This window comes from Alligator sinensis, unplaced genomic scaffold (assembly GCF_000455745.1).
Source record: "Alligator sinensis unplaced genomic scaffold, ASM45574v1 scaffold213_1, whole genome shotgun sequence".
NCBI lineage: Eukaryota > Metazoa > Chordata > Crocodylia > Alligatoridae > Alligator > Alligator sinensis.
The window spans coordinates 725,592-750,965 of NW_005842019.1; the positions used below are offsets into that span (position 1 = coordinate 725,592).

The 25,374-nt window shown below is 46.8% G+C and overlaps 1 protein-coding gene across 2 annotated transcripts in view; it reads left to right on the plus strand.

Moving 5' to 3' along the window:
- The window catches only part of LANCL2 (LanC like 2), a 38,047-nt gene extending 24,902 nt beyond the window's left edge, over window positions 1-13,145 (plus strand). For both annotated transcript variants that reach the window (XM_006022159.3, XM_025202326.1), the window contains exons 8-9: window positions 5,619-5,691; window positions 10,011-13,145. In XM_006022159.3, the coding sequence (XP_006022221.1) occupies window positions 5,619-5,691; window positions 10,011-10,126 (189 nt within the window). In that variant the 3' untranslated portion in view covers window positions 10,127-13,145. The remainder of the gene's footprint in view (window positions 1-5,618; window positions 5,692-10,010) is intronic.
- The last annotated feature ends 12,229 nt before the right edge of the window (window positions 13,146-25,374 follow it).

The window sequence follows — 25,374 nt, forward strand, 5'->3', positions numbered from 1 at the left end:
TCTGCTGCTGCGCACACCCTGAGAGGGGCTTGTGCGCCCAGATCTGTGCACGAGGAGGGTTGTGGCTGAGGGCTGTGTCAGGCTCTTCCTGGTTGGGGCTGGGTCAGGTTGTGCTGTGCCTGGGGCAGGCAGTGGTGGCGCTGGGAGCAGAGCTATGGGGAGCTATGGCAAATTTTGAGGTGGCTGTAGCCTTCTTCCAGCGCCGCCACTGCTGCCTGCCCTGAGCACAGCCCGGCCCAGCCCCCTACCAGGAAGAGTCTGGTGCAGCCCCAGCCCACAGCAGCATCCTGCCCTCACCCTGTGTGTAAATTTGGGGGCATGCTCCAGTGCCCTCCCAGGGTGCATGCAAGAGCGGGAGCCACCCCTGCACCCCCTGGATGAGCTGTTCGTGGCTCTGTGCTGTGCCCTGCCCCAGCTGAGCAGCGCCTGCCCCCAGCCCTGCTCCCTCCCTCACCGTGGAGGCCTTCCCCCATACTAGGCTTACCAGCCAGATACTGCTTTCCAAGCTGCCTGGCTGCATATCGGATCAGCATTGGCCAATATGGCTCATTAAAAATCGGCCATTGGTATTGGTTCAAAAATTCTGTCAGTGCACCCCTAGTATTTTGTTGGCATGTGTGCCTCTGGGAGGACAGCGGGGAAGGGGCCAGGTGTGTGGTGCCACAACAAGGATCGGACCCCTCGCAGTTTCCACACCATCCGCCCCAGCACAGCAACATCTTATGAGTCAAGGTTGCAGGTATTTCTGGCACTCTGCCCATTAACATTGCCTACCCCTGGGATAGGACAAGGCACAAAAGGGCTTGCTTGAAAATAATGGTTTAGGGATTGTGGGTGTTTATGAGGAGCTCTTTTCAAGTTTAAGTAGTAAGCCTGCGCAAAGCGGCAAGTATTTGCTTCAGATTCAGATTTGGCCAATTCAGAGGGACAGTGATTCGATTCAGAGATTCAAATCACTGTCCCGAATCGATTTGGTTGAAATGGATCCGAAGATTCGGAGCTGCTTCGGAGATTCAACCATAGACTAAACAGGCAGCAGTCCTCACCACGCTGGACACAGCTGCTTCCAGCTGGTAAGTGTTGTGGTGGGCAGAGAAGGGAGGAAAGGGTATGGGGAAGAGAGGGATTGGGGCTGGGGCTGGGACAAGCTGGCCAGCCGGGGCAGGGGGGCACGGGATGCGGGCACAGCAGCGCTGAAAGCGGGGGCTATGCCCTGCCGCCGCTTGCCCAGCCAGTGCAGGTACAGCTCACTCTGGCCAGAAGAGGGCAAGGGGCAGCAGGGCATAGCCCCTGCTCCCAGTGGTGCCGTGCCTGCATCCATGGCCCTCCCACCCCAGCTTGCCAAGCGGCGGCAGCACCCGCATCCTGCACCCCCTGCCTTGCCTGGGCAAATGGCAGCAGCGCCCACCCCCCGCGCCAGCTGGGCGAGCAGCAGCAACGCCCAAATCCCATGCCCCCCACCCCATGTTGGCAGTGTCCGGCCCACTGCGCCGACTGGGCAAGCGGCAGCAATGCCTGCATTCTGTGCCCCCCCGCCTCAGCTGGGCAAGCGGCAGCAGGGTGTAGCCCCTGCTTCCAGCGCTGCTGTGCCCGCATCCCGCGCCCCCCTGCTCCGGCTGGCCAGCTTGTCCCAGCCCCAATCCCTCCCGCATCCCACTCACCCCCACCTTGGCTGGGCACTGTGGGATCCGGGTGCTTCCGCTGTTTGCCCAGCTGGGGTGGGGGGGCGCAGGATGTGGGCGCAGCACCACTGGGAGCAGGGGCTATGCCCTGCTGCCACTTGCCCCCTTCTGCCCAGAGTCAGCCATACCTGCATCGCACCCCCGGCCCTTAGCACTGCTGTGTCTGCATCCTGCACCCCCCCAGGCAGCTTGTCCCAGCTGGCAGCTTGTTCCAGTCCTAATCCCTCCCTCCCCCCGCTCCTTCCCTCCCCGCTCTGCCCTCCACAACAGACTTACCAGCTGGAGGCAGCTGTGTCCAGCATGGTGAGGACTGCTGCCTGTTTAGTTTATGGCCGAATCTTTTCCAAATCGATTCGGAGGCTTCCAATTTGATTCAGGCCTTTTAATTGGTCTCCCAATTTTCTTTGGATTTGGAGATTTGGGTCAAATCTCCTCCAAATCTATTCGGCTACCGAATCAGCTACCTATTCACTCAGCCCTATTAAGTAGCAGGATAGGAAAAGTCACAAAAGAGCTTGCTTGAAAATAAGCAGGCAGTGGAAGTGACCCTCCTGGCTGGGCCACAGCTAAGCTTTTTTGATGCTGAATGTGATTTGCTGTCTCAAGTGGGGATGGGCTCTGAAGGGCTTTGAAAGTGAAGGCAAGTAGTTTATGCTTATGCAACACAGAAGAGAGACTTGCTGGAGGAATGTAAATGAAGTGGGGACAGTCAAAATGACAGGCTAGGAAGATGATCCTTGGCAGCAGCGTCCTGGATGGGCCTGGCAGTACAAGATTGCATTTGTCAGTGCCAGAGGAAAAGTTACTGCAAGAATTGAGATGTCAGATAAGAGCCCAGAGAACATTCTTTTAGTTATTTAATGGATAGGAAAGGCTGAGACATTATACCAAGAGACAGCCTGGATGTGAAGACCTACGGCAACATCTGAGTCCAGAATACAGGCCTGAGTGACAGGTAACATGATGGGGATGTCCACTATCACTAGAGAAGAGAGGTAGGAAGGACTTGGACAATGTGAAATTTAACATGGTTAGCCATGTTATTAAGTGTGAGCTGACAGATAGACATTCAAAAGGGAGCATTAGAGACAGGCCAAAATTTTTAGTCTCAACAAAATGAGAAAAGAGGATCTGTGCATGTGGAAGAGGTTATCCAAAGAAGATATAGAGGGGGAAGAGTGAGGATCCCTGGGGGAGCCCCCAGATAAATATGGGGGTACCTGGGTGAGGGAGAATCATAGAGAAGTATCATTTTACAAACAGGAAACTGAGGCAGCGACCTAGGCCGCATCCACTCAAAACTTACATAGCTGGCAGCATCGCTTTCAAACACTGCATTGGGCTGTTTCCCTGCCTGGAAACAGTGAAAGCTGTCACTGATGCTGCACAAATGCAGCTAACTAGCACAACCACACTGCTCTGTTTGGAGGGGGAGTGCATAGAGCAGCACAGCGTGTTTGAGGGTGCCACGGCTGAGCAAGTGAAAGCTGGACACTGCCTTCATCCCTTGTCCAAGGTCACGCAGGAAGGCTGTGTCATAGCAGGATATTAAATTCCCTGTTCCAGGTTAGTACCCTAACCATAGCATCATCCTGCACCACTCTGTAGGATTTTTTTGTTGTATGCCTTTTCTACAGGAGTGAGAAGACACTAGTGTGTGGCACTATTGCCACCCTTTTGTGTTTGGGAGTCTCCAACATGCTGAAGCAACCTTCTATGTATTTGGACAAGAGATTTTTTTCAACCGTGCTACGGGAGGGCCTGCTGGCACTTTTCCATAAAGTAACAGCATAGAATAGGGTGTGCAGTGGCACTGAGTACCTGCGCCTATCTCTGGAGTTAATGACACAGCTTCTGTCAGTCACCATAGCATCTGCTTGCATTGATAGCATAAGGCTGAAGGCAGAGACCTGTCTGCTGTTGCATACACCAATTAGAAGGATTTGGAAGAAAATGGGAATTGGGGTTTTTGGGACAAAGAGAGCCTAAGCTCTTCACCTCCTAGCTTTGCAACTTTTGTTTAGTTATTTACTGAGTGTTTTGTAGCTCACAACAAGCTGTTCTGCTTGCTAGATAAACTCTCTGCGAGTGGAGGGAGGTCCTGTGACCTTCCTCCATCTCACATAGCTAGGAATAAGGAGTTTTTCTCTGCAAATGAAATTGCAAAAACACTTTTAAACAGTTTATGAAGTCAGGACCTACCCATGCACAAACTCATCCTGGGCCAGCTGCTTTCCTGCTGACCATCCCAGCCAGAACACATTTCTTTTTCTCCTGTAAAAAAGTCTATAAGGTGCAAATCTACTCTGCCTTCTCCCTGTATTCTTTGTCATGGGGTGGTTCTGTCTCAAAGAGCAACTCTGAGACCAAATCAGGAATTAAACCAGAAGACAAAGGATATATATTTACCCCTTTCTCCTATTCCTTTTTTTTTGTTTTCTACTTTAGCATATGTCCCCAGAAGTGGCTCTCACTGAGGAGGGAGAGCTGCTTTAAAAAAACAAACCACAACAACAAAATCACTAACTATTAATATGTCTCATACATATAATCTTTTAGGTCCAAGTCTTCTCCCAGTCATACAGATGTGACTCCCCCTGAAGTCAGAATTACAGTATTTATTTTGTAAATGAAGGCAGAACTGGACTTGAATCTATAGAATTATTCTAAGTGTTAGTGAAGTTTTAGGCTAACTAAATAGATTTCTTTAAATCTAAATTTGAATTTAGTCCATAAGGTGCAATTCTCACCTGTTTTCTGATGGCCTTCAGACTTACATAGCTAACTATCTTTCTCTGCTCAAGGAAAATAGTCTAGCAAAAATGGAACGGTGGCGACCCCTGCTGCAAAGGAGGAGCTGTCCTCCACAAGTCTGTTCAAAACAAGAGGCAAGAGTGTTTAAACAGGTGCTTTGCACAAATCTTTCAGCTCAAAGCCCCCTTTTTCCTTCAACACTGTAGAAAAGCAACAGTTTGCATGATGAAGCCAAGACGGCCCCAGGAATATATGGGGTTCCTGTAGGCCAATTTTGAGGAGCTTGTATGCAGTTGTTGCCATTTAAAATCTTCCCAGGTGCATGTTGCAAGCAGTTAAGGCTAGTGCAGTATTTGTGGCATTGCCTAGACAAAGTATCCCAGCTGCTGTAAAAATACTAATCAAGCATACCTGGAAATGTACAGATTTTAATGGAGACTCCCATTTAATGTGAATCACAGTAAAATGGGGTTAGAAAGGACCTCTGGAAATCATCTAATCCAAGCCCCCACTCAAGGCGGGAGCATCCTAGACAAATCCCAACAACCCAATCCGGAAAATGTAAAACTATTTAAAACAAAGTATTGACAACTGTAATCATCTAATTGTATTTGCAGTGATTTTTTTTCCAGAAGGCTCAGGGACGCCAAAAATAAGACTAATTTAATAGCACTTGAATATTATATAGAACATGATCAAGGGAAGGAAACAGAAATGTGATTAATGGGCAAGAGTCATGACCACAAGGGTACATTAGTGGCAAGAGAGAGAAAGAGCTGCTTTTCTAGGACAGCATCTGTTTGCCCTTGAAACTCACCTGCCAGTATATTTGCAAGGGTTTTTCCTGTCTTTCATGGTGTCCAGCATTAAAGGTAAGTAAATACAGTCCCACTAGTTAATCTACATCACCACAGTGAGGATTTCAGTTAATTCCCATTTCTAATTCCTGAAAATTAGTTACAGCATTATTAAGAGTAAAACAGGACAGCTTCAATCTTAGATAATGATTCCTATTTTTTGCTGCTTGTCTCATTGTATTTTCTATATATGAAAATGTCTTCATGTAGTGTGGTGTCCAAGTTTGCCTTCTCTAAATATCCATTTAACAGTTATTTTTCCCCATTACTAATTAGTCCCCATTGACTAATTGACCCATATTTTTTTTCCGCTCTGCCCTCTCAGTTTGCAGAGTGGTGTTTAGAGTATGGTGCTCATGGATGTCGTATTCCCGACCGACCTTACTCCCTCTTTGAAGGTAAAGTGATGTTACTACCAGCCATATCGTATTGGGATGAAGTATGATATTGTGGTTGTGGCTCCTGATGGGGATCTGAGAAAGCTGTGATCTCTTCCTCTATGTAAAAAATCTTTTAAAATCTGCACTATACCAACTTCTAGTATAGAAATTCAATAGATTAATCAGGGTCTGGTGAGTTCTCAGCTTTTGGAGTCCTGTATACAAGTGTGTCTTGGGACAAAAGTCCAGACAGTGGGATGGATGATGGTCCTTCCTCACAGGAATACCATATGGATCATCACAAGTGAGGGGTTGGGTAAGGATGTTGACAGATAAATGTGATTTTTTTATTTTATTTATTTATTTATTTTTTTAAGAACCATGTTGGAAAACTTGCCCATCAGAACTAAGCCCTGACAAATACAAGGCTAACGTTCCCTTCCTTGAGCCCTAACAACATCCAAATTCCCCCAAAAGCTAGAGAGAGGGGAAAAAATGCCATTTGGCAATTAAAGGCTTTTCAGTTATTCCCCAGATACATTTCAGAGGGTGCTTTCCTGCCATCTCCTTAATCCTTACATAAACTGAAACAGAACCATAGTCTTAAACCTGAGATGGTTTTAAACTAGCTTCTCTGTTTCATTTTTAAACTGAGTCTAGTCCGCCATCTAGCATAAATATGTGAAATTACAGGACTTAATGCAGTTTTTCTCAGTCACTGGTAAGAGAAACCAAGGACGTTCAAAAGATGAGAAACCTGTTGAGAACAGGAAGCAGCAGCTTCGTCCTTTTTGACTGCTTAGGGGTATATGGTGACCTGCAAGAACCTCTTTTTAAAATGGAAGTGACAGTTTGGGAGAGACTGACAGCTCTTGAGGCTCACATTTTAGATGATTATTAATAATCAAATTTTGCAAAATCTAATGGTTCAAAATTGTCCCCTTACAAACATGCACGAGCATTTTCATTCAGTGAGAGTTTTAACCTAAACATTCTTGGATAAAACTGGGCCCTAGTACCTTTTGAAACAGTTGTGCTCAACCTTGTGGGGCCAGGTCCGGCGCAGGGTCAGTGTGCCTGACCTGGCCATACACCAGCCTGACCCCATGTGCTGGGCCATACTGGGATCTCCACGGATCTGGAAACTTGCTGCTCCTCTGCTGCCAAATTGTCAGACCCATGGGGAGACCCACAGGCTGGATGACACTGCTCCGTGGGACAGATCTTTAGCACCACTGCTTTAAGATATTATCATCTTTCACATCAGAGGCCTATTTAGGAAAGCTTTCCTACTTTGAATGAGCAGTATAAAAGCTGGTGAACTTGATTGGGAGAGGGCTGGGTTCTTTGCAGTCTTTTAAACATCCTCTCTCATTAAAACACTGCAACAGCCCCTGCCTTACATTGCTTATCTAAAAGAGATGAAGAAAAGCCTTATTTAAAAAAAAAAAATCAAATTCAACACGCAGGAAGTAATTGTTTTGGAAAGCAATCCTTGTTACCTTGTTAAACTGCAAAATAACCATTCCTACAGTGCTATATACCACCAGTGGGAGAAATCAGTTGGAAAACATTACAGGTATCTTTGCAGAATATCAATACTTACTCTAAATTGATATGACTTTACCACTTTTGATGTTGAAATTGCCTTTGTACTGTGTGTCTTGCATGACAGCTAACACACAAGAGCCTTTCTTTTTTGAGGCATGTCCTTGCAGCTTCTACATACATGTGTACATGCATACTAGGGCTGCGTGATATTTTGATGAGTGTTTCATTTCAAAGCTGTTTTGATGCACTTTGAGCTCAAAACGGCGAAATCGAAACTAAACAAAAGGCTTCAAAAAGGCGTTGAAATGAAATGAGGGCACTCAAACTGTTTTGAAAGCTTTTGAGTTTTGAAGCAGCCCGGTGGCAGGAGGCAGGGCAGAGCCAGAGCTGCACGTGAGCAGCTCTGCCAGGTAGCGGGATAGCCAGTGGCAGAGCCGCTCTGAGCGCACCCCTGGCTCTGAGTGCAGCCCTGGCCAGTGGCTCTCCTCCACCTCGTGCCGCCAGGCTCAGCTCCATGGGGCTGCAAAACCTCCTGACGCCGGGCTGTACTTGCCAGGGCCATGCTCAGAGTGTCTCCACCACTGGCTATCCCGCTGCCTCCTGCCACTGGGCACAGCTCCATGGGGCTGGCAGAGCCGGTCAGAGTGCAGCCCTGGCAAGCACAGCGTGGCGGCTGGAGGCTCCGCAGCCCCACAGAGCTGAGCCTGGTGGAGAACCAGTGGCAGAGCCTCTCGGAGCGCAGCCCAGGCCAGTGGCTCTCCCTCGCCTCCTGCCACCAGGCTCAGCTCTGAGGCTGGTGGAACTGCTCAGAGTGCAGTCTGATGGCAGGAGGTGGGGGAGAGCCAGGGCTGTGATCCAACCGGCTCTGCCAGCTCCACTGGCCAAGGCTGCGCTCTGAGCAGCTCCGCCACTGGCTCTCCCACCACCGAGCTGAGCTCCATGGGGCTGGTGGAGCCGCTTGGAGTCCAGCCCGGTGGTGGAAGGCAGGGAGAGCCCAGACTGCGCTCCAGGCAGTTCTGCCAGCTCAACCTGCCCTTCCAGTGCTGCTGGACTCCTCCTGGGGGCGCGGGCCTCCAGATCTGCGAGCGGGATGACAAGAGGCTGCCACTGCTGCCTCGGGGCAGCAGCAGCACCAGTCTTCCTGGCACTGGGCACAGGCTGCGCCCAGTGACAGTCCCAGGCGGCAGCAGCAGCACCAGCCTCCTGTCATCCCGAGCACAGATCCAGGGATCTGCACTCCCGGGAGGAGTCTGGCACAGCCCTCCTAAGCATGTGGACCCCCAGATCTGCACGCGGGATGACAGGAGGCTGCCACTGCCAGCAAGTGACCCGAGTTTTGCTTTTTGCACTTTGAGGTACAGTGTCCCAGATACCCCTGTACCTATCTCCTTGAAACTTGGCAGAATTCATGCCCTCAGAAGGGGCATCCCTGAAATGTTCATCTGATCAGGCAAGAAATGACAAAGTTTTAGGCATTTTCATGACTCCCCATTATAGCCTATGGGTGAAACGTTGAAACCCGTCGAAACGGGCAAAACAGTTTCAAAGAAACGGAATGGAACAGTGCTTCGAAACTAAACGAAACGCGAAACAAAACACTGTCCCTTCAAAATGGCGAAACAGAAGTCGAAATGAAACGGTGCAGTTTCGCATAGCCCTATACCTTGCTTGCCCAGCATGCTGGGGTCTGCCAGGTTATTACAAATGAGGTTTCAGAAAATGGAGGTTATTTGCAAAGCTCCCCACTTGGAGAGACAGTTTAACTTAGAACATTTTAGATTGAAATACCTTATTTACCTAAATCCAACTTTACCCCCCTCCCCCCCAATAATTAGATTCTAGGCATGGAAAATTATTAACTTATTAACCTAGAATCTAATGATTGGGGAGTTATCTTTGAATTTGCCCCCCACACCACCACTGCAGCAGGAAAGCAGCAGTGGCAGGGAGGGAGGGGCAGGTGGTCAGTAGGCAAGTACTGTGGGGAGCAGGCAGTCTGTTCCCCACCCCCTCTACTGTTTTCCCCACCACCCCCCCCCCCGGGGAAGGAAAGGGGGGGGGGCCAGGGAGGGAGGGGCAGGTGGTCAGTAGGCAAGTACTGTGGGGAGCAGGCAGTCTGTTCCCCACCCCCTCTACTGTTTTCCCCAACCCACTCCTGCCCTGCATTACAGAGAGCAGCTATAAAAGGTGCCAGCTCAACGGGGGACATTTAGGGGCAATGCACAGGCTCCTCCTTCTCTGCCCAACCTTTGCCCTCCTTCCCCTGCTGGGTGGGAGCAGGCTGGAAGGAGCAGGTTGTGCACTGCCACAGCTGCTCCTTACAGCATGGAGCCAGAGAAGGTCAGGAGTAGTTCTGGGCCTCCCCATCCCTGCCCCATTCCTGCATCCGCTGGGAGCTGTGGGGAGCCTGGCTTGACTGGAGTTGGAGGAGTCTGATACCTGAGTCCAAGAGGACATTTATTTGTTTTCCCCATGATGAATGAGGGGGGAAAAGACCTTGTCTTGGAATTAAGTAAATATGGCAGCATCCAAAGCGTGCAAGCTTGTTTTCAGATATAGAGGAAGAAATTATCCCTGATTTGAAGCGTGTACAATCTAAGCCCTTACTCCTGCAGTTGAATCCATGCACTCTGGCAAAGGCCCAAGGACTATGCGCCATGTTAGTGCCATGTTAGTACAAAGAATGGCTGGGTGGAGGCTGGTATGATGGGTTGAGCTACTTCTGGTTTGAACTGTTTTGATTCCTAGGACATTGTAAAAAGAAGAAACCAATGTGTATGTTTCAGGCATGGCAGGAGCTATTCACTTCCTTTCGGATGTATTGGTACCAGAGACTTCCTGGTTTCCAGCATTTGAACTTGGACCTCAAAAGAGAGAAAACAAAGTGGAACAGGACAGCTAAGAGATCCATTTGAATGGAAAATAGATACCAAAAGTGATGAGACTGTCTAGTGCCTCTGATACTGACCCAACTTTTAATCCTAAACGAGGGACAGGCTAGTCCCTACTCTCACTATCTTCTCCAAAGGACCACAAGTCATTAGAGCATGAATGAAAGAAGAAGCCACATCCACGTTTCGTTGAAGTGTTGCCTTCAGTGGTGGAGAAAGAAAAATTAAGTTCTGAATTCTTTTTTTGCAATTGTTCTCTTCAGGTCTTTCAAGTGTTTGCATGTTTCTTGGTATTGTCTGTAGACATGAGTCTTTTGCAGTAGGCTAAACGCTCTCCATTTGTGTGAATCCTAGTCCTGTCCCTTTGTGCATGAATAGCAGCACCTTTTTCTGCAGCGTGACTACTGATACAATTCTGTTTGATGTGACGAACGAGAGAATCTGGATAGTACAGTGCCCAAATTTAATACCTGCTTGTCTAAAGCGAGTTGGTAATTTTGAAACAAAACAAAGCGTGTTTGTATTACTGCTTTGTTTTTCTCATCCTCTACAGAGATGTTTAATGAGACAGGCCTAAACTTGAGTAAGTAGTAATTCTCACACAGCATTCATTTCCTGAACTCATTACTGTCCCCCAAAATAGAGGCATCCAAAATCATTAATGGAGATTGTAAACTTTCCTGCTTTTAGAGAGCCACGTCTTTTTACAGTAGCAGCAGGAACATATTATTTCTTGTTCTCTGTTGATAAGTGCTTTAGGGACTGCATGCTGTTATCTGTTCCAGCAAACAGTAGAACAGTGAGAGCATTTCTATGTCTCTTATTCACATCCTTTGGTTTATAATAAGCACATCCTGTGAAGATGTGTGATCTACAATATGCAAGTAAATGTAGGGAGAGGCCATGGAAGCTTCTTGCTGGTAACTCAGAAATTAGCACCACTTCTGAGATCGGAAAATTAGTTTTTCTCCTTTCACCTTCTCTTTTTAAATGTGAAGAGTCTAGTATGACAGGGGCAATAGTTAGCCTTGTGGGAGGCACAGAAGTATTAATAAGCAAAACAACCTATCAGTGTTGACCTGCAGTTGAAATTTGTCTTAAAAACCTCAGTCCCTGCAGTTGAGGCTTGAATTTTCATTTTAATACTTTCATTTTCATCATGTGGTGCATTATCAACTCACCCTAACAGTACGGTGCAGCTGTGTTACACCTTTGTGTACTCATGAGTTTCTAGGCCTCTAGTTCATAAAGAGAATTGAACTCCTTTAAAATAGGTGCCAACAGCAAATGGTACATATAGCTTTATGCTCTCTTCTTCTGTTCTGCCCTTCCAGGTGTCTCATTTTAATTGACATCTACTATGGACATAGTCTGACTAATATCGGAGACCCAATTAACCTTTCATTCATGTGCTGACATAATTATGAACTCTGCCTTCATATTGTTGAGTCACAGGCCTGTCATTATAATCAGTCTCAGAACAGTAATACATGACTTAGTTTCCTTCTCAGGCATTACTTGCAAGTTATTAAGCTAAGACCCTGTCTTAGTTTCATGTCCCAGTGGAAGCAGTACAAGTGGAAAAGCAATCTAATACAGTACAGCTCACATCTTCACATCTAGTGTTGGTCAAGGTGGGTCTGTAGGACAAACAGCAGGAGAGAATTTGCAAACCCAGTAGAAGACGGGCATCCAAGGCTGGCTGCCATTCAGGAAAGGGGAGGGATGGAAATACAGGCACAGGTAACAGGTTACTTAGTAGAGAAGGAAAGAATGGAAAGGTGGTGGTAAAAAGAATATGAACACTCAAGAAAGGGGCCATGAAGAATCATCTGACCCGAGCAGGGGAGGACTACACTGGGGGAATTGGACTGACAAACCAATTTTACTGAGTTAAAAGGAGCAAGAGGACTTACCACCTACCAGCTGCTCTGAGGTAGCTGTTTCATATATCTGCTCCTGTCCTGCAACACACAGGTGAACTATGGTCCTTTACTCTGTTTCATTCACAGGTAGATTGTCCCAGGTCATCTTCCAGTAGCCACAGTTATTGTGGACTTGATGCACAGCAAATCCATTCCCAACCCTGTTTAATTCTATCTAATTAGTTAATTTCTCCATAACCTGCATTAAATGCATCTAAGAAGGCCATGCCAACTGGGCTGTTTATAGTTGGCATAGTTAGGGTGAGAACAGTTTATGTTCTCTCTGATCACTGGTCTTGGCAAATATGCTATTCAGTAAGGAAATGGACCTGCTGTGAAAACCCATTGAAATAACAACCTGGGCTTCAGCCTGCTTCTCTGGTGGTTCACCTTACCGACTACTTTTATTCCACAACTGTCATGCAACAATGGAACAGACAAGTCTAGGTAGGTAAGGCAGGGTTTGTCCCACACCGCCTTCTTCTCAAACTGCAAGACCACTATACATATGCAGCAGAATCTCATAAGGAGGAAGTGGCATGGAATATATGTGCTCTTTCTAGAGGCTAGTTTAAAAAAAATAACATATATGTATTAAAGCTGTTCTGTAACTAGGCTAATCACTGGAAAAAAAATGTTCAGTGGTCAAAACAAGGCCCAAGACAGCTGCCAGCTCTCTGCCTGTATCTGTGGCTGCACCCTCCCAGACCTTTGCTGCTGATCGAAGCTGGCACCATTTCCCTTGAAATTCTCTTCATGGGCACTAGCTACATTGGAAATGTACTGTGTAAAGTAAGACAGATACAGCAGTCTATTGCTCTCATCTTCACACATCTTTTGCGATGGATCCTTTTTGTTACTGCAAGCTTTGTGATGCACGGAAGGCAGTGGGCCAACAGGAGTGGATGTTGTGTAGGTCTGCCTGTGTATTTAAACAGCAAATTCTAGGATTTTCTTCTTTTTTTGTGTGCGTCCAGGATCCACAGCTAACTAATATTTTAAAATGTCTTAAGAGTCCTTGGTTTTGCCTTGTCCATGTGTAATACTCCATCTCTTGCAAAAGAACAGCAGTGTTGTTAAAATCCGAGAAGCTCTTTCTGTAGAACAAGAATTTGCTAATGTTTGGTTCTTTGGTTTTATTAGTAAAATTCATTATGTGTGGCAGTAACTTGTTAAAAAAAACAACACCTTTCACGCACATATAAAATGTCCATTTCACCATACAAAAATGGTTTGGCCTCCTTAGCAGATGAATAGCTTCTATTTGCATTTTATTAAATGGAATAGAAATCTCAAAGGGTGAAAACAAGTCTGCCGCATATTTTTGTAACCTTTACATTAATAGCCCTGAAAGTTCTCCAGTGCTGCTGACCCCGTTTTCAGTCCTAAGCAGTATCTTTACTGCAGGTCACCTCAGAGTACAGTTTTGCCTGCTGGTTGCCTGCCTCCCTGGATGGGTGTATCATGTACGTTTGGGCAGTAGATTTGTCAGGCAAAGTCTAACCTTCAAAACCTCTGATTTTACAAAACTTCTTACATTCCAAAATGTTACTACCCAGTAAGTTTCATCAGAGGCTAATAGATATTTTCCAGTTTTAAGGGAGTATCCACCAAACCTTTCATAAAAGTCAATTGTGTAATGTGTTTCAACTGTTACATTTCCCTTTTCTTGAACATCCACTTACAGCTGCAGAGATGAGGCTTTTTCATGGCCTTTTCAGAACGCATTAAATGCAGCTATATGCAAGACCACAATGGGTAGTACTCTTTGAGCAGCATGGTTTAAGTTGCAGCCCTATCTTCATCATCTTCTAATGGGTCACCGGAACAGCACTCCAGCCTTCATGAATCTCACTTTTAAGTACCTGTTCCCATGCGTTGCATGGGTCTACTACTGTGCAGTAAGACACATAGCAGTTATGCAGTGTGACACACATCTCTCCACCCCATGATGCTAGACCTAGCCCTATAGCTCACTCCCTTTCCATATCAGCCCTACAAAGGTAAGACTTTACAAACCCTCCCACAGATCTCTGCCTCATTCAGTAACAGCTCAGTTAATAGCTGGGAGCTAACAGTTAACTGACAGCTTTCAGGGGGAAGCGGAGAAGATGTGTGACAGGTGCTTTTCCTTTGGTTTCATAGGTGACACTAGTGGCCCAAACATTAACCTAAGGCCCAGCTTCCATAGGGTGTAAAACTGGATTTATCCACTTCTAATCAAAGCTTGCAGATAGTAGAAGACACACCCTGATCCTACATCAAGCAACCACTGAGCCTACAAGGTTGTCGAGCTCACATACTTACAACCGTTTCCCTTTGTGCCCTCCTTCCTGGTCCTGCTCTGCTAGGGTTAGTGGATGGTGCCCATCAAGAGGATTGCCTATGATCAAAGCATCCTATATGCCTTCAGAAACAACTACTGGATGTGTCCTGGCCCTACCTTGCCCTAGTCTTGGGTTGGTTTCAACCCTTCTGGTTGGGTTGTCCTGCAGTGATACAGAGACACAGACCATTCCACATAAAAATCCACGCTTCCTCAACCCTTCTGGTTGCTTTGGGCCAAACAAGAAATCTGCGTCAACTTAAAGCAGGTAGCTCAGAGTCATTGAGCTAAGTGCAGACAGTATGGAAATATTGGTGAGTGTTTAGTGGTTTTTTTGGTACACGGGATGGAGGAACAGACTTTTAAAGGTTATATTATTTTTGCCAACCTATCTCAACACTACCACTAGTACAACCCTGTAAACGTGGAGACTGATTAAAATGGTACCAGTAGTACATTTGTGCTTTTTTGCTTTTACGTGCTTCCTGGAAAATATATTCCCAAGTGTTTGTTTCCACAATATCATAAGATGCCAGAGGGTTGAAACCATCACCTGTCACCACGTTACCCATTCCAGAAGTGATAATGAAATGCTGCTGCTAGCACATTCTTTGCCAGACATGGACTTAAACAGGCGCGCACATTTTTTCATTATTATTGCTATTATTTGGAGAAATCTCATAATTTTTATCTAAGAATTAAAGTAAATATAGCCTTAGTAAAAAAGGCACCTGCAGGCAATGGAGATGCACCAGAGTTGAACTTGGTCATGTTATGGGCAAGCAGGAGGCTAGGTTGGGTAGGGAAATGGGGGAGTAGCATGGAAGAGAAAACAAGCAAGAGGGAAAGTTTCATTAAAAAAAAAAAAAGAAGTATTGCTCTGCCTGGTATGACAACAGTGTCTTGTAGGCTCAGTGGAATGAACGGTCAGTCACCGTGGAACGTACGTGTAGGTGCACGTGTATGTGTTTGTGCTTGTAGGGTTTTTTCCCCCCCTTCTCACTCCCTTCCCTCCCCCCAACTGACTGCAGCCCCAGCCATTTACCCTGCCTCTTCCCCTTCCCAGTTAAGGCGACTGTGTGCCAAGGAGGTGACTGGTTTTGTGAGGAGTGAGGGTGATGGCCAGGCCCTGATATGGGTGTCATCAGTCCTATGACAGGCCTGTAACAACTGGGCCACAAGCAACACTTTTCTCCTCCTGGGCATGTGGACTGACACAGCCCAACTCACCCAACAGACTTGCAACCCGTCTTGGTTCCACAATGGTTTCAAAGCTCTGGGCATTTTTCTAGGCCTGCCACCATAGCTAGCTAAGAACTGGGAAGGCCCCAGTCAGGACACTGAGGCAAAACTACAGCAGTCATGCTGGCATCTGCCCAGCCTCTCCTACCATGCCCCAGTCCTGGTCATCAACAACTAGCAGCAGCTAATCTGTAGCACAGGTGTACAATCATGGATCTGCCAGTGACCCTGCCCAAAAGGCTCTAAAAGCTCCTTGTGGACTGCTTCTGGAATGGGTGCCACTAGCTCCAACGGGCTGTCCCCTATCTTGTCCAGCAACAGTGTTTTTGTTGCTATGAAGTATGGCACACTTGCCCCTGCCCCCTTCCCTCTCCATGACTTTTTCCCATTCACACACACAGATATCTGGCTAATGGGAAAGCATTAGTGAGCTAAGGGTATGTAGTATAAGGAATATCTGAACATAGTAAATTGAATTTACAAAGCAGTTGTGCATAGGATGCTTTACCGCTGGGTCCTCTGGCCCAACAGCCTGTATAAAGGAACACCTGCTAATGTGCCTTCCCTGCTCTTCCCAAAGCAAGGCCCACACAAACACCAGCTCTGATTCACCTCTTGCTTGCACCAGTGTAAATGAGCAGTAAGTCCCTCCTGGAAGTTGGAAATCATAATTTAGAGAACAGCAAATAAATGAGATGGGCTGTGAGATGTCATGCTACAGCAGGTTTCATTAGCAGTCATAGGAGCATGCTTGCCAGCTGGCTCACAAAAGAGCCTATTAACATTACTGTCCTGAAGGGGCTTGTGTCTCCCTTTCCTTGGCAAAGGTAGGGGTGGTCTAACTGCAGTCTCGACAGCTAATTCAAAGGCTAAGATGCTTAATGTCCACTGAGCCCTGTGTACCGGGAGAGTGCTCTAACCACAGGCTGTTGCTAGAGCAGACAGAGGCTCTTGATTATATCTAGTAGGTAAGAGCAGTTATCTATGCAGAACAAGACACAAGCCATGGAAAGACACAAGTCTTTCACAGTCAGACAAGTAGACTTCTGAACAGCTACACAAGTTAGCAGAGGTTTAAAATTCCCCAGTGGAACAAATGGAGAACCTTGCATTGTCCAGCTAACCAAGGATCTGATGTGGTGCACAGGTATGCATCCTGGGGCTCGCAACTGGTGTGGTGTGCACCCCTCCTCTCTCCTTTCCACGTTGCAGTTGGGCAGTCCTGGTCTAAGCCCTCCTCTTGAAGGTGGCCCATTAGACAACCAAAAAGGGGCTATATATGGGACCAGGAAGACAAGCTCAAGCCAGGGGGACTGGGGCTCAAGAAGACAAAGGTTTCTCTGGACAGGAAAAGTCCCTGGGTTTCGCCCCTGTCCCTAATGGCTTCCTTGCACCTTATGTTTAATTGTCATCAAATAAAACAGATAAAAAATCAGTAGCACAATTTACACTCTTCTGGAGCCACAGTCCAGGACTCCGAAATTCAAAGCATGTGGAACAAGGAGCATACTTCTCACTGATCCACCATGTTTCAGGCTGATGTGGCTGCTTCTGACCTCACATATCTCCCACTGTCTGTGCCTGCCCACTGAACCAGATTCAAGAGGCGGTCTGGAGAAGGCAGTGCTGTGTGGTGGTTAAAGCACTTTACTGGAAAATAAAAGATGTGGGGCCAAGTCCTTGGTGGGCGATCAGGGCCTGGACCCCAAATCTTCTGCTCCCTCGTATGGCCAGGATGCCCTCAGGCAACTGGGTCAAGTGGCAGAAGAGTTGTGTGTGCCTCACTGAACCTACTCTAGCCCATGTGAAAATAGACTCCGAACTGTGTCTAGGTGCTAAAAATGCCATGAAGCAGGCCTGAGTGTGATCTAAGTAAAGGATCCCCTCCCCTGCCCCTCTCTATTTACGGGAGATAAGCTGGGTTTGGTTACAACTGCCAGTCTTGAGTAGCTATTAGGGCGTTTAGGGGGCATAACAGTGGAACACCCACAGAGCATCTGCCCCTAGGGGAGCGGGGTTTAACAGTGTGCAAGCTCATTCCTTTGGTGCTGGCATTAAGCCCATTCCTGGACTATATCTAGCTCCCCCCATCCCAGCCCCCAAATCTTCTGTCAATCTCTCAACCTGCCAAAGAAGTGAACCTGAGGCATGATGTAGGAGCTCTGGTGCTTGTTGTGTTGGTCTTGCAGCATGAGAGGCCAAAGACTCTTCCATTTAAGGCATGTAACATGGGGCTGTGAGAAGAGATGGCAGAAGTGAGGGCTCAGAATTGATTTTCTGTCTAAAATAATTGAGTAAGCTCTTAAGTACCTCAAAGCTTACAGTGCTTTTGACAAGGTGCTCATTACTGGTTCCCTGAACATCCCTGCATCTGCCATCTGCTTCCCTAGTCTGTAGGCACAGATTGACAGTTCCACCTTCCTTTGAAAATGAAGAATGAGACCAGCTCTGTCTGTTGCTGTCATTAGGAAAGGGCACCATTTGAAAAATCAATGAGGTGGACACGGGGCAGCAGCCTTTACAGCCAGACAGAACTGTTTCCTCAGCCCATGGGGGAAGGAACTTGTGGTCTGAGCAGAAAGTACCTTGATTCCCTGAAATGACTAAGGAGGTCTAATTTACTCAATGTGCACGCATTACTGAGTAGTCTGGGCATAAGTGTCCTCTGTGTCCCAAGGCCAACTGCCAAAAGACACAGCAAAGAGCAATAATTAGGCCCTTTTCTGCTTAGAGGAGCCCTGACAATGCTCGAGGCATTGTCAAAAGCAATGAAGCGTGTGCCTCTACCCAAGCTTTACCTTGCCATCAGGTGAGCTGGACCCAAACTGGATTGCACTGTCACAACTCTGCCCAGTTACCCACTATCCCCTTAGCCCCCTTGCCCTTAAAGCAGCCTTTTGCCTTACAGGGAAGCATTCATGAACTGGTTGAGGCTGGGGAGTTAAAAAGCTGAATATATTATCCAAATGATGAAAGATCCTGTTCTGTATAAGCAATGAAAAATGCATTTACATCATTTTTCTGCCATCTGGTCCTTTAGATCCTTGCTCTGTCTCCCTATTAAATCAATAAATTATCCTTTTCATTCATCACATCTCACCATATCTCCCCCTGCTGGCTCTTGATCCCCACCTTTGCTTTTCAATTCCACTCACCTGCCCTTCATCAAAAGTTTCCCTTTCCTCCTGCTTCAGCCCCAGTAGCTGAGTAATAATTAGCCACTCATTCAAAGCCATCACCTTCCCCCCCATAGAGGTTAGGCATTATCCAGAGTCTTCTCTAATTGTCCTTTTCACATTGAGCCATTGCCCTTTGCATTAATCAGAGGCCTAATGAGCTCCTTCAATGCCCTGGGCAGGATGATTGGGGATGGGGTTATTATGCAGACCATTAAGAGCAGAGGGTAGTCTTCTCTGCCACAGCCTGAGCTCTCTGCATTTTGGTGGTGGCTGTTGCTGCAGCTGTGGCTGGTGGGGTGGAGGAGGTGGCTTGCTGCCCGCGAGCTGCTGCAGCACCCTCTAACTGATGCTCTGCTCATCCACACCTATCTACATTACTACATTTTATAGTCATTCAACTAAACAGGAAGTGAGCTGTACAATGAGGAAGCTTCTGCCTCATCAGGATCAAGTATCCAGGCTAGACCCCAGGACTTGCTCTCATTGAACCATGCATTCTCTAGCTGGTGGTCTTTCTCCTTGCCTCTCTTGGCAGCCCAGGGGGTCAGCTTCAAAAGGAGAACTGGGAGGATGTCTGGATAATATTCAACCTTTGGGGGCGGTGCTAAGTCAGAGAAATACTAGTTCAAACCTTCTCTGGGTGAGGATTGGGGTTTACCATTCAGGTCTCCCTTTTTGGGAAGTGCTATAACTACTTGGCTCCTGGGGCTACACTGTGGCCCACAAGTCTAACACCTGCTAGTCATGGCTTTCCAGCCCCCTATATTTTCTGTGCCTTAGGGCTAGGGACAGAAGTTGTACACAAACCTGTTTAAGTGATCAGAAACTGGTTTAAACCTGTAACAGAACATAAGTTCAGGGCACATAAACTAGTTTCAAAATGGCGGAAACTGGTTTAAGATAAACCTGGTTGTAGTATCAGACTTAACTGATTTGGGTCAAACCACTTTATGAAACTTCTGTCCCAGACCCCTTCCTGATTCAAGTTAAATCACAGCCCCCCAGGATGCTTTCCAGCCCTGAGCTGGGCTGTGCTGTCTATTCCAGAGAGCAGGGCTGGTCTCACCCTTCTGCTCCCTAGCTGGAACGGTGAGGGCTGGCTGACATCAGGGTTGTGGGGGGCAAGCCTAGCTGGGGATGCAGCCCAGTCTACAGGGGGAGGACTGCCCCCTCCCCTGGCAAACTGCAGCTGGGGTCTGGGTCTGGGTCTGGGGAGGGGGGTTAAACAGCCCTCACCCCACTCAAACTTACTGCTGGCTGCAATGGTGGACTACACATCCCAGAGGCACCTGGAAGCAGGAAGAGGAAGTCATGAGAAACCCTGCAGAGTTCTCCTGCTGTAATTCTGGACTGCAAATCCCAGAGACCTTGGGGGCAGCAGGAAGAGGAAGTGAACATACAGCCAGAGAGCTGTGCTCTAGTACCCCCTGACTTCTGGCCTGAGCTACTGCAGGCATGTGGCTGCATTTCCTGAATCAAAAGTAAATGTCTGTTCACATCTGTTTCAGTTTAATCTGTGCCACTTAGACTAACCTGCAAAGACTGAATCAATTCAGCCTCAGGCTTTTTGACTGTCTGTACCTAGGCCAGGTGGCACTACTGCAGAACTTGCTGTTTGATAAGAGCAGCCGACAGGTGGTGCCTCCTACCTGGATAAGCCAGTTAGTTCTTGGTTATTTAGAAGTTCCTAAATTAGCTTGTATTTGTCTTATCATACATAGAGAGACTAACTGGTCCTTAGGGATAATGTAAATTATCGTAGCCCAAAGTAAAAGCAACAGTGATAATCTTAGGTAAAAAAGCTTCTTTCTGGCACTGAATTTTGTAAAAGATTTTTTTACTGCTTTACTCCCAACTGATTCATTGGAATCTAGTAGCTATGAATGTACTTCCAGCCAAAAAAGCCACGTTCCTACTTCTGGCAGTTTCATTTATTCAATCTGCAGAGGAGAAACGTCGGAGTATGGAAGCCTTGAAAAGTCCTGACAAATGGCAAGTAATCACCAAGAAAGTTCACAGCTGTCATTTGTGAGACTGCACTCAAGCCATCAGTAGACAAGGACAGACATCAATGATTGCTCAATCTTTTTGAAGAAGCAGCAACTGAGGTGAGAGAAAGCAGCCTTAGCTTTAAAGAATGTCTCAGTCTATCCTTGAATGCAACAGATTTAACTGGTATTGGAATGACAGAAGCTCTCCTTGAACAGTAAAAAGAAACAGAGCTCTCATTCATTGATTTGAAAGGCCAAGCCTGTGACAGCGGGGCAGATATGGCAAGCAAACTGTGCAGAGTTCAGAGCCTTAACAAGAGAGCAGCTTTTTCGCCTATGCCATGCACATCCTTTAAATCTTGCAGTAAAGGATGACACAAGTTGTTCAGTATATATTTTTGCAGCCTCACTGCAGTTCTAGGAGTCAAGGTACCAACATGTGACCAACCTGTTTCCAAAACTCTTGAGTGAAATGACATGGGAAAGCCTAATTGGTGTCATCTGTGTAGTTTAGGGGTGGCCAGCCTGCAGCATGTGCCAAGTATGGGCAGTCTTTGTGTGTAGTACATGGTAGATTAGGGAAGGGAAAGGAGTGTGGAGCTAATATGTGGTACGTCTGCCAGAAAGGCTAGCCCACACTTCAGTAGTTTTCCACTAAGTTTTAGTAGTGCTACAGTGCTTTAGTTCCAATTGCCAATGACTGAAACCCAGAAGGACCCACAGGAACCAAATTTTGAAATGACAGCATATTGTTGGCTCACAAGGTCCACGATTATACGTTCTTGTGCAGTGTGGCATGTTGTTACGTCATACTTTACAAAGTCAATCTTGAAATTAAAAATGTTTCAAAAAAGATCAGACTAGGTACATATCAGCTAAAAGCCTTACAGGATTTCCATATGATCTACCATTCCGATAGCAATTTGGCAAGTGTCCTGACTTCCTCAGGAACTCACTGATGAGTTAGAAATTGGAACGTCTTTCTCACAAGACAAACAGCTTGGAGAATGAACCAAAAAGAAAATGTTTGATGATTATATCAGAGATAAACTAATAAGAAATGCAGAAGAGAACTCTGAAGTCAACCTTTTCCATTGTTTTGGATATTGCCATATAACAATTCAAAGCCTTTTTTTTTTTCACACCTAGAGAAGTGCCAATTTTTTAAAAACTTTTTTTTTTTTTTGGTAAGAGCTCCCAGAATCATTTGAGGTGACCCGAGAAGAATTATGACAACAATGCATTGTTTTAAGCAGATTGACAGCCTGAGTAAGAGACATCTTTTGACAGAAGCACTTTTCTTCAGACTCTTGAAGAAAGCAGCTGAAACCTGGAACATGCCCAAAAGCTGCACTGGCTTTTCCATACAAAAACAAGCTTTTTCCTTGTTTCCAAATATAGCTTTCACACCCAAGGTTCTCGAAACTTTGCCAGTTTCCACAGGCGACTGGTTGGGGGAGCATGGGAGGGCACATGCACCCCCTGATTGGCTCCCGATTCAGCACTGCTCAGGACAGGGCAGTTTTTTTGCTGCACGGGCTGGCAGCATGTGTGGGGAAGGGGCACTAAGCTGCAGCACAGAAGTATAGGAGTGGATATAGGGCTTTTGCCCCCACCCCCAGGCCCACCCACAAATTGTGCCCCCCCAGACTCAGGAGGCACCAGTCACCCGTGCCAGTTTCTGTTGCAGGGAGAGAATGCAGCTTTTCTAATTTTAAGCTTATAAAGGTATAAAGGCATTTAATGATAGCTCAGTCTTACTTGATAGGTCTTGAAGCCAAATTCTTGAGAGTATTGACCTGAAAGTCACCTATCCATGGGTTTGTATATATTAAAGTAAGAAAAGTGCAGCTAACCAAAAGTGCTAGCACCATTTTCTGTGAAGAGTAGTTTTAAAGAACTGACAATGCATTTCATTTTTAAGTTTTTCACTCTGCACACTTTCACACTTGCATTATCATCAATAAACAAGAGTGATTTGTCTAATTTTCTTAGTATTGTACTGGAGAAATAGGAACTTAATAATGGGGGAGGAATGACAAAAATACTCCTGCCTACCCTAGAGCTAGGGCTAGATATTACACAAAAACCAGTTTAAGTGATCAGAAACTGATTTAAACCTGTAACAGAACAGATGTTCAGTGCACATAAACCAGTTTGAAAATGTTCTGAAACCGGTTTGAGATAAACCTGGTTGAATGTAGTATCAGACTTAACTGATTTGGGTCAAACTGGTTTATGCAATGTCTGTCCCAGACCCTTTCCTGGTTTAAGATAAACCAGACACCTCCAGCATCCTGGCATGCTCTCTGGCCTGGGCAGGGCTCTCTGCTCCACAGCAGAGCTGGCCCCTCCCCTCTGCTCCCTGGCTGGAGCTCTGGCAGAGACTGCAGACAGAGCAGGGTCTGCCTGGGTTCCTCCTGCCTTTCTCCCCATCACTGCTCAAGCAGAAATCCTCATCTCCCTCCCTCCCATCTCCCACAGCAGACCCCAGCCTCACCGACCCTAGGCATGTGGCATGAACACCGCATGCCCCCAGAGGCGGGGGGGGCACGGCAAGCTCCTGCAGGCGGTGGCAGTGCTGTTAGTGGTGGGCATGTGGGGGCAGTAAGTGGGGAGCTTCTGCAGGCAGCCGTGGTGCTGTTGGCGACAAGGGGTGGGGGTGGCGAGCGCTGACCAGTGGCTGGCAACCACCCACAGACGCCACTGGCAGCAGCAGCAATTGTAGACTGCCTGCAGATGCTGCCAGCAGTGTCAGTGTGGGGGCGGGTGGTGAGTAACAACCGCCCGCAGGCACCACCAGCAATGTCAGCAGTGCCTTTTCGCAGGGGATGCACTGCCACACTCAGGGAGTGCACATGCACCTGCATGCACCCATTGCCAGTGGTATGATAGCTAAGGCCCAGAGTTGTCTCTGTGTGTGTGTCTCTCCAATTTCACTGGGACAGGCAGACAGAACAGTTATTGGTATAGGCTTTTGGAGCTGATCAACAGGTGAGCTAGTAAGCTGTTTAAAAAGAGGGCTGTGGTCTGGCAACACTCCCACCCCTTGAGCAGACAGCAGGGAAAAGCCTGGGACCGTGCAGGCAGACCTCTCTAATCAAAGTGTCCTACCAGGGCCTGGTCACATCCCCCCTCATCTCAGCATAGTGTAAGGGAAGGGAGGGCTACTCTAGCACCCCATAGCTTCTAGCCTGAGCCACTGCAGGCATGTGCCTGAATTTTCTCAGTCCAGAGAGAATGTCTGTGTGGTTACAAACCGGTTCAGGCCAGCCAAGTTAGACTAACCTCCAAAGATTGAATCAATTCAGGCTCAGGCTTTTTGAATGTCTGTCCCTAGCCTGAAAAACTAAGCAAAATCCAACAAAGCTACCGGGTATTCTCTCAGTCTTGATATTGCTCCTCTCATGCATAGTCATATCCATTTTCTCTTCACAAAGAACAATCCAGGAATAATCTCAACCCAGACTGAGTGGTTAAACCTAAAATTAATGTGAGTCACCATGGTTTAATGGAAAAAAAACCTCTGTTCAAACAAACCTCCTCAATTTGTTTTCGACAAGATTTCAAATCTGGTTGAAAAAGCCAGTTGCATTGAAATAGTACACTTGGTTTTCTCTGGCATATTTGGCTTTGTACAACATGACATTTTGATTAAGAAACTTATATTCTATGGAACCAACATAGCACACATTCAATCAATGGAAAAACAGTCTCAATGACAGATCTCAAAACCATTCTTAATTGGGAAGCATCAATGACCCAGTGGAGACCTCCAGGATAAATTGCTATTATGAAATCCTAGCTGGTATAGTGTGTAAATGACCCAAAGACTGTAGCAGCTAAGAGTGTAGTAGCTAAAGGCAGTAGGTTATTGTTACAGGATGATATGAATCATCTGGTTAAATGGTCCAACAAAAATGTTTCCATACAGCTGAATATAAGGAAATGCAGATGGAAACTAAAGCTGCCAAATGACTGCCTTGGAAAGCAGAGAAGGACTCTGGGATCACTGTGAATAGCTGCCTCCACATGAGCGCACAGTTCAGTTGCTAAAGGGTATCATGCCTGTAGGAGAAGATTGTTTTCCTTAATGCACAATTAGCAAGATATATTCTGGCGCTTTCTTCTTTTTTCCCCAATGCATCAGAGACTGGCCGCAACAGCTTTTGATGGCTTTGTGGTGGTCCAGAGAATCCTGTCTTAGGTGCTGGACTGCAAAGCCTTATCATCCCCCAACCAGTCTGATTAGTAGGGACCTTGGAGCTCTTTTTGCCTTCCTGTGCTGTATGGAGTGTGGATCATCTGTGGATCATATACCACCTGACCAGAGTTTCAAAGATACAGATAGGCACCCAGTGGCCTTTTCAGAAATATATAGGCTGGTTGATTTCAATGCGAATTTAGCGCTTCATCTGCTTAGGTGCTTCTGGAGAGGGAAGGAGAGGAACAAAGCACAGCTAAATCACAGCTCAGTCTTTAGGTGCCTTTTGAACATCTATAGCCTGGGTTACTAACAAAACTAACCTGGGTCCTGCTGGCGCCTTTCTGCAGGAGTGTGAAACACGGTGTGGGCTGCACAACCTGCATGAGAAG